The sequence below is a fragment of the Benincasa hispida genome, chromosome 10 (assembly GCF_009727055.1).
Source record: "Benincasa hispida cultivar B227 chromosome 10, ASM972705v1, whole genome shotgun sequence".
NCBI classification, from domain to species: domain Eukaryota; kingdom Viridiplantae; phylum Streptophyta; class Magnoliopsida; order Cucurbitales; family Cucurbitaceae; genus Benincasa; species Benincasa hispida.
In genome coordinates this window covers 44,650,369-44,659,080 of record NC_052358.1, presented here as the reverse complement: position 1 = coordinate 44,659,080, position 8,712 = coordinate 44,650,369, and the positions used below count along the sequence as shown (strand labels likewise).

Genomic DNA, 8,712 nt, shown 5'->3' with positions numbered 1-8,712 from the left:
ATTCATACCACATCCTTCGGTTAATTAACGGATGGTCAAATCGATCTAAGTACCAATTAAACATATTTTTCAAACCTCGAGACTAAAAATATCCATTTTTAAATTTTAGGAACCAAATAGATAATTAGATCAAACCTCAAAGACGAAAAACATATTATGTCCTTAAAAAATAAAAACCTAACCAGAAAGATTCAAGACGTTACACACCTCTTTGTTCATTGATAAAGAAAAGAGGGCGGGGGTTGAATCAGAATCGGATTGTGAAGGGCGTGAAGATATATTTGTGTTGTGGTTTTCGAAGAGAGGCAGAACTGAAGATGTCCAACCATATAGCGCTTGAGTTGGAAGAGCCCAGAAAGATCAATTCTAATGAAAAAGCTTGAGAAGTAAATGACCAAAATTTCCACTTGGGATCATCTTAAATGAATTCTCTGTATCTAAAACTTTGTATGGTTTCTATCCAATTATAATCTCATGGATATTGAAAAGGGAAAAAAAAGGCATATAAAACAACCGTAACACAATGGAATAACGACAAATTAACCAGAGACTAAATAGACACTTTTCTAAAGTTCAACAATTAGAACCTAAGAGAATTTAGAGAAGAAATCAATCAGTTGGAATGGGAATGGAATTTACATTCCAACCTACCCATCATTCAATTGCCATGGCTTTGTACTACAAACAACTACATTCTAACCCACCTATGATGTCATCATTGTCTATTACAACTACAACTTGCCTATTTACACAACTTCTCTTAAAGAAAATATGACAAAGACGTATCTATTCGTCTAGCGAGGTCAGTTCTCAAAGAAGTAAACCACATGGCATTTGATATCGTCTTCGAATCAAATGACAGGTTTTTCCTCCCCATCATCAACCACCACCTTTGCTTGCTTTCTTTTTTCCACTTCATCTTTTCCCTCATTCTCCTCTTCCCTATCTATCTCTTCTTCACAAAGCTTCTCAGATTCATCCCCTTCTTCTTCAAGCTTACCTTTCAACGACTCAATCACATCCAACAAATCTCTATTCACCTATTCATGCCAACTACCCGAGTGAAAACAAAGGAACTGTTTTCTTTACCGTAAAACCAAAAAAAAAAAAAAAAAAAAAAATCTTACCTGAAGATTCTGTAGAAAATCGGATATATCTGTCGGACAACAAGGACAAGTCATGACATTCTTTCGAGATCTAAGACTCCGTCCACCACTGCTTCTCTCTCTCAAGAATGTCTTGCCCACAAAAGCACCTTCCAAGCATGACTTGCAGAAGTTATGGGCACAAGGCGTAGTAATTGGCAGACTCATCACCTCTCCACAAATAAGGCAGCTAAACTCTGCATACACACAGTTACAAGCAGCAAGTGGAAAATGTTCAAAATGAATTGTTAGTTAGTAATGTCCCACCGTGTTCACCACCAAACCATCCTTTTTTAGCGACTTTACTCGATATAATTAGCCAACCTTTCAGTAACCTTTCTCGAACATTCATGTTGTGTGATTGCCTAATTTTTCTCCTTGACCTCTTCCCAGAAGCAGAATCTTCGGTTTCAACTGGTTTTGTGCTCGTTGGGGGAGGTCTGCTCCACTTCCATCGGTTATCTTTCTCCTGAAAGAAATTTACAGATGGTACATAAATTTACCACACCGCGGTTCATAAATTAGTAAAATTATCAGTAAACCAAAAACACTAGTAGTTAAGGCCCAGTTTGGTAACCGTTTTATTTTTAGTTTTTGGTTTTTGGTTTTTAAAATTTAAGCTTATTTTCTCACATGTTCTTACAACGGTTTGCATATTCCTAAATACAAGAGTTGAATTCTTAGCCAAATTCTAAAAACAAAAACAAAGTTTAGAAAACTACTTTTTTAGTTTTCAAAATTTCGCTTGGTTTTTGAAAACAAGGGTAAAAAGTAGGTCACAAAGTAAGAAATGTAGAGATGGTAGAGGTATTTGGGTTTAATTTTAAAAAAAAAAAATAAAAAATAAAAAAAATAAATGGTTACCAATGGGGCTTAAACTATTTCCTTACTAGATTAAGAAACTAACTACGTTAGAACCAAACCTAAACCAGGCAAATGTACATAATTCTAGAACTTAAACAACTTTCAGAAATTACATATCTTAGCTTATTTTACTAATATTTCAAAACTTAGTTTTCAAAAAACAGAGAAGAACTTAAAAGAAATTAGTAGGACTGAAAAACAAGAGCGTATAATTTAGTCTTTAAAACAAGGATATGCATAAAATGAACAACTAATTTATTTATCGTGAATTTGAAAATATTTTAAGAATAACTTTGATTATACAATCAAACATTATAAAGATTTTGAAGAGTACTTAACATTAGTTATATCACATTAAAGAGATAACTTAGTTACTAACATCCCAAATTCATAGAAATCTCATTATTTTTTCTTTAAGGAATATGTATTGTAAGGAAAACTGTCATTTAGACAAACAAAAGGATTCTCTGTAATCAAAATTCAATACAAGTTAGATAATAACGAGAAAAAGATGAGTTTGTTCAATTGGGAAAAAGAGATCTCATCACAAGTGAAATATAACGGAGAATACTCACATCAAAGTCCCATGATGGACCTTCCTTCCTCTCCGTAATATTTGTTGCTTTTTTCAGCTCTGAAATTGATGGTAAGGGTCTAGGGTGATCTCCATGTTCATCGCTGCATTAAAAAAAAAACTTATTGTAAGTGTTTGTTTAATGAAGGAAAATGCCTTAGAGGCAAAGCCAGAGACTGCAACTAGCATTTCAGCATTTGGTAACATGAAAGCAATTACATAGTTAGAAAACACAAACCTTGTCCATGGAGCAGGATCATTGTCGCATCTAACAAATAAATACCGACATACCTTAAAGCCCTAATTTCAGGATACACATATTAATCAATAAGCTGTTTATCACATGGTAGTTTAGGAAATGAGAATAGCTACAATACCTGAATTCCCACTTTACGCCAACACTTCTCAATCCTATAAATTCCATCATAACGCAGTCCCTTCTCTGGAGCATATGAGGAACGCTTTTCTTTGTGAGATCTGTTAACATACAGCATTACCCATGTAAATTTCAGATCCCTACTTGGAACAAAGATCTGCTCTAACATACACAATATCAAGAAGCCAAGAGTAACACTAGTTTCCCCAAGGTGTATTCACCAACTGTCATGCAATCACATCTAAAAAGGTACAAGAAGCTTCCAATCTGGCATGAAAAACAGACAAGCAAGAGATAAAATAGTGGAAGAATTCTGCCTTTCCCATACCTCTACCTAACACAAAAGCAATCTTTCTCATTAAAGAAATGAAAAGAGATTAATGGTTAAAAGATACAAACCCCACAAAGAGGGAAGGAAAAAGAAAAAAAAGGAAAGCAGACCAATTCAAAATAATATTATGTTAGGAACCAAGGTAGTATGGGATGCCTTTGTCCCACATTGGTTAGAATGGGATGACCAATGTGGTGCTTAAGTGGCTTGACTCTCCCACCCCAATAGCTAGCTTTTGGGATGTGGTTCTCCAAGGTGCTTAAGTACCTAACAATGGTATCAAAGCCGGTTGTTGACATTCTGGAGTGGAATCGGCGGAGGGTTCTAACTGGGTGTGGCCGAATGAAGTACCACCGGAGTAGCCGTTCGGGACGTCGGCTTTCCGAGGATGGGTATTATTAGGAACCAAGGTAGTATGGGATGCCTTTATCCCATATTGGTTAGAATGGAATGACTAATGTGGTACTTAAGTAACTTGGCTCTCCCACCCCAATAGCTAGCTTTTGGGATGTGGTTCTCTAAGGTGCTTAAGTACCTAACATATTAATATATAGAGAAGCCATTAAGACTATCAATAAGAGAACACCCTGAAGAAGCTTTAAGATGTGCTGAATCAAAGTTATCTATCCACAAGCAACATTTGTCTTCAAAAACCCTTTGATTTCTCTCTAACCATATTTCATAAATCAAGATGATCAATTGATTCTTCCTCAGCATAACAACGGCTATCGAAGGCAAAAGGCAAGAAGTAGGAGTCTTCCTCTGAAGGACCTCGGTGGTATTTACACAGCTATTAAGCATAATCCAAGAAAGAATGCTGATCCGTTTTGGAGAGTTAGACTTCCATAAGCTGAGAACATGGAAAAATACTTTGAACATGCTCAACCAAAGCAATAGTAGTTTTACTGCATTTCTTTAGTTTTCAAAATCAGAAGTTAACTCACTTTACACACAGGACAATAAATGAGGCTAATGAAAACCATGAGCTTGTCCAGTTCCATGTAAGTAGAAAATCAAATAATTCTCTGCGCTATCTGGTATTCTGAGTCATAAACTCTCCTACAAGTTGAAATGGTGAACTATATGACAGTATAAATTTTATGTAGAAAATGAATAGTCGAGAGACCCAAAGCAGTGTATACCAGGTTTTGTTACTGTCTTCAAAAAGTTATATGATTATATTCTATATAACTAGAAATACAGGTTCAGGACAAATAAATGGGCGTACATCAACACAGCAAATGAAATAGAAACTCCAAAAACACGGAATATCAGGCATTAATTTGCTGCCACCTACCTAACAACCCGAACAGGATAACCTTTCAAGCAACTAACTTGCAGCGCTTTGTTATATTTTTCAAATTTCTGGTCAAAAGACTGATCCTTGCTTGTACGTTTGTTCCCACTAAGGTCTCGACCCCCACTGCAATTTAATTCCAAGCAGAATCATCAAACACAATGGTTTATTATGCATAGTGACCGAATAATGTAAAAAAGAAAAAATATAGAGAGAGGTAAGTTAATAAAAATACCACCAATTTTACCCTATACCAAAAAGCTCTTCAGAAGCTGAAAACAAACAGGAAATAGATCGAGCCAACATGGGAAATGGAACAAAACAATGAAAATGAACTTATCTTATGATTATTTAACACAAGAGCAAGTCTTCTAAATAACTGGGGTGTTAAAAGTTTGCAGAACAGTAAACAGACGAGGACAGACTGCTAACCAACATCAAGAACAGGGAAAGAACAAACTGCATAGAGTACAAAAAAACCTTCCAGTGTAGAGGAACCACTCCCCATGATCTTCATCATCCTGGTAGCCACCAGAAAGAACCACTGATTGGGCACCAATATTTGACTGTCCCGCTATACCTGCAATATGTGGGAAGTGAGCACCCCATTGGCGACATTCTAGCCTATCCTCCCAGCATTCACCAACCAGAACACCCTGGTTTCTCTCAGGATCATTTTCAGCAGGAATAGGACCAAAATGATCAGATGGAATTGTAACAAATATTTTTCCACTTGCTGCATTAGCTTTCCCTTTTTTTTGTGCCCGGTCAGTGGTATAGGCTTTATCTGGTCTATTTTGATTGTGGACATAATGATAAGCCTTCTGAGGTCCTCCGGAAACAAATGATTTCGACAATTTAGCCATACGAATGGCCACTACAAGGGTTGAATTAATGCGGGGCTGGCTAGCCATTTTAGTGGGAATCACGCAGCGGCACTTTGCACAAGTGTTCTTTCCTAGTCCAATCCACTTCTGGAAACATTTTAAGCAGAAATTGTGGCCACATGGAGTCTGGATAATGACATGGCCATATTCTTATTAGTATAAAGTCAATTAATCAAACTAATAGACAAGGTTAATACACTAATAGTTTACGTGCACATCAACGAGAACCCTAAAGTAATTAGCAGTAAACTAAAATTTCAAAGATACAAACCAATAGAAATCGAGAAATGCTTGCCATTAACTGATTGCCAAGACACTATATTGATCAAAAGATAGAGATTTTACAAATAATTGCAAGTCTTTTGAATGATGAATTAAACGAGATTATTATTATTACTTTTTATTTGTGAGTGTTCCGGGCCAGTTTATGACCTTAACGAGACAACCCGACCATCCCTACAACATTTGGGCACCAAAGAAACTCGTAGGATAATAAATCCTAGATTAGGTGGCCACTATGGATTGAATCTATTCCCTTAAGTCCTTTATTAAAAATTTATGGTCCCTTTTGACCACTAGACCAACCCATGATGGTTGAATTAAAAAAGATTATAGGAGATATAAATCAATTACGAGTCCACAATAGAAGTTAATGGTGTGGTTAAAGGGTAGCTATTTAGAAGGGTATAAAATGCTTGCCAGCCCTTCCTCTCTTTTCCAACCGGTATCACAATCTTGTTTAGACCAATATCGTTAATCTTGTTTAGGCGACCATTGTTCTCAAACTTGGTTATTTCAGCTAAAGTTCCATTCAAATTGGTTGTCTTTTCAATCCAAAGAGTTTGATCATCAATACTCGTTTCTTAAAATAAACTTTTGGTTGAGGGAGATTGTGAGAATTGTAGAGAAACATTTTGCTAGCCAGTGGATGGCTGTCTAGTGCAAGGAGATGGAAAAGGATCTGTTTTTCGTAACTTTCATCATACCTTATCGTAATCTTTTCTTTCTAGTCACTGAACGAAAATTGTGATTCTTCACCATGAGGACAAAGAATCTGCAAAGATTGTTGAGCCATGGGGAGTAAGGCAATGGCGAGGGCCTAATATCTGGTGAGGGGGGAGAGGAGAGAGGAAAAGGCATTTTATCGATCTTTTTCTCTTTGATGGCTTGAAGTATAATTATATTTACATTTATATGTCGATCTAAGCATAGCTCATTAAGATAAAGCACCAACTGTCTTTCCTTAAAATTGAAGATTCTATCCCTCAACCTTACCACATCTGTTGAACAATAATCGTTAGAACGTGACTTAGAAATATTTTCTCAATACTATCTATGATGAGCACGTCTAGTACGGTTATCAACAAAAAAATGCTCACTTTTAAACTTGTAAATTTCACCAAACTTTCATAACGTATTAGAAAATATATTAGTAAAAGTTTGTGAATAAGTCTATTAGAAAAAATATTAGTAAAATTTTGAAACCAAAAAAGATGTTATAAAAAGAATACCATATACAATTTTTTTTGTCAACTTTGTCGGACAAAATCCATTCTCTTATATCCACATTTTCATAATATCATCAAAATATTCATCAACACCATCTTGCCACCTAAAGGGACAAGCTTATTGATAAAGGTTTGAGGATGAACTCAAATCAAAAGGGATATAAATAAATAAACAATCCTATTTGAATTTTGATTAATGTTTTATTTGGTAATAGAAACATTTCATTAATGAATGACGTAAAAGAACAAATCCAACACCAATAGGTGATTACAATAAAAGTTGCCAATTAGAGCATATATAAGATAAACTAAAATGAGAAATTTTTTATATTAATGATAATTCTAATAACCACCTACAACGCCTAGGGATATTAATTGATAGAATCATTCAGTATTCACTATCTGAGACCAAACCCTCATTATAAACCTTAATCCAATAAGTTATAGATACAATGGGGCCAATATTTGACATTCAAAACTAGGAATTTTCATCCATCAATACATATAAAAAGGGAAACTACATTAAATAAACTATGAAATCCTCAAGTCAGGAGAAATAAATGAATGACAATAGGCAATAAACAGAAGCATTAGGTTTCATTTAGTCTAAGCTACACCAAAAAAAAAAAAAAAAAACAACTTACAGTGACTGGCCTATCAGGTAACTGAATACAGAAAGAACAGTTCAATCTCTCATCAAACAAATCCAAAATATCATCTCCCTCTTTTCTCTTAAGATCATTCTCGTCGGACCGTGACTTTCCAGTAAGCAGCTCCTGGCGTTTTTTTGCCTTCTCGCCGTCAGTAAGGGAAGAATCGGCCTCAATGGCTCGAATCGCAGCAATGAGGTCATTAGAAGGCAGAGTTGGGAGTGGAGAATTGTACGGCGGAGGAAGGGAAGTATCTTCAGGAGCCGGTGAACAGTCGGGACAGTCCCATTGAAGAGTAGAAGCTAGGGTTTCAGGGGGATTTGAGAGACAATCGACATGCCAAGGAGTGACGCAAGTTTTGCAAGTGATGGTCTCCATATCGGAAGGGTTAGCCCGGCAAAGCATGCAAATGCCATCGCCGTCGCAAGGTAGCTGAGAAACCTGGGCCATGAGAGAGGTGAGTGCAAGAAAAGCAAATTATTTTGCAAGAATTATAAATCATTTCAAGTCAACTCTAACGTTGAGATTTGAGGCCACGTTTATGCACACGTAATCAAGATCTATTCAATCGTAATAGACTACGATCATGTGTCAATCATAGGAGATTACAAGTTTGATTTTTATTGATGTTGTTTACATTAATACTTGGTAATAAAATATAATATATAATGATATCGAGATATAATAAAAAAATTATCAAATTATTTTGCACATTCAAACACAATGTCCTTCACTTGTAGGAGATTTGACATTGCGCCACATTGATTTGAAGCGTGTATATGTATGAACAAGGGAAAATTTTCTAGAATATGTATGTATGCGAAATATATATAGTAGTGATACGGTTAGTATTCAATCAATAGCTAATCATAATCATTAGCCTCTAAAACAGTTGTAAAAAAAGTCACTTACGACGAAATTGATATAAAAAATCTAAAATTAAAGGAAAGTCAATCTAATTAAGTTTTGTAATTAACTCAAATAAACAATTTCATCTATTTCAAAATAATCCAAATTACTTAACCAAAATGAAATTCAAAATTAGGAGTTTGTTTGGATTGACTTAAGAAAAAAGTATTT

At 35.3% G+C, this 8,712-nt stretch overlaps 1 protein-coding gene across 3 annotated transcripts; it reads right to left on the bottom strand.

Annotated features, from left to right (window-relative positions):
- Positions 1-529: 529 nt before the first annotated feature.
- Positions 530-8,125, bottom strand: LOC120088387 (E3 ubiquitin-protein ligase ORTHRUS 2-like). 3 transcript variants are annotated; one of them, XM_039045646.1, is made up of 9 exons: positions 7,627-8,124; positions 5,068-5,600; positions 4,588-4,713; positions 2,961-3,060; positions 2,822-2,883; positions 2,585-2,687; positions 1,413-1,614; positions 1,128-1,342; positions 530-1,040 (listed from the first exon to the last, which is right to left on the bottom strand). In XM_039045646.1, exons 1-9 carry the CDS (start codon positions 8,080-8,082, stop codon positions 852-854), a joined length of 1,986 nt encoding a protein of 661 aa, XP_038901574.1. In that variant the 5' UTR covers positions 8,083-8,124; the 3' UTR covers positions 530-851. The 3 variants fall into 3 exon arrangements, with proteins under 3 accessions (XP_038901574.1, XP_038901575.1, XP_038901576.1); XM_039045647.1 differs by having other exon boundaries at positions 1,470-1,614; positions 7,627-8,123; XM_039045648.1 differs by having other exon boundaries at positions 912-1,053; positions 7,627-8,125.
- Between the last annotated feature and the right edge of the window lie 587 nt (positions 8,126-8,712).

Excerpts from the sequence above, each read along its gene's own strand:
- LOC120088387 (XM_039045646.1), bottom strand. The coding sequence starts at position 8,082 with ATGGCCCAGGTTTCTCAGCTACCTTGCGACGGCGATGGCATTTGCATG. Across the intron at positions 5,601-7,626 it reads TACCTGATAGGCCAGTCACT|ACTCCATGTGGCCACAATTT; the intron begins GTAAGTTGTTTT and ends GTCATTATCCAG. Across the intron at positions 1,343-1,412 it reads ATGGTTTGGTGGTGAACACG|AGTTTAGCTGCCTTATTTGT; the intron begins GTGGGACATTAC and ends GTGTGTATGCAG.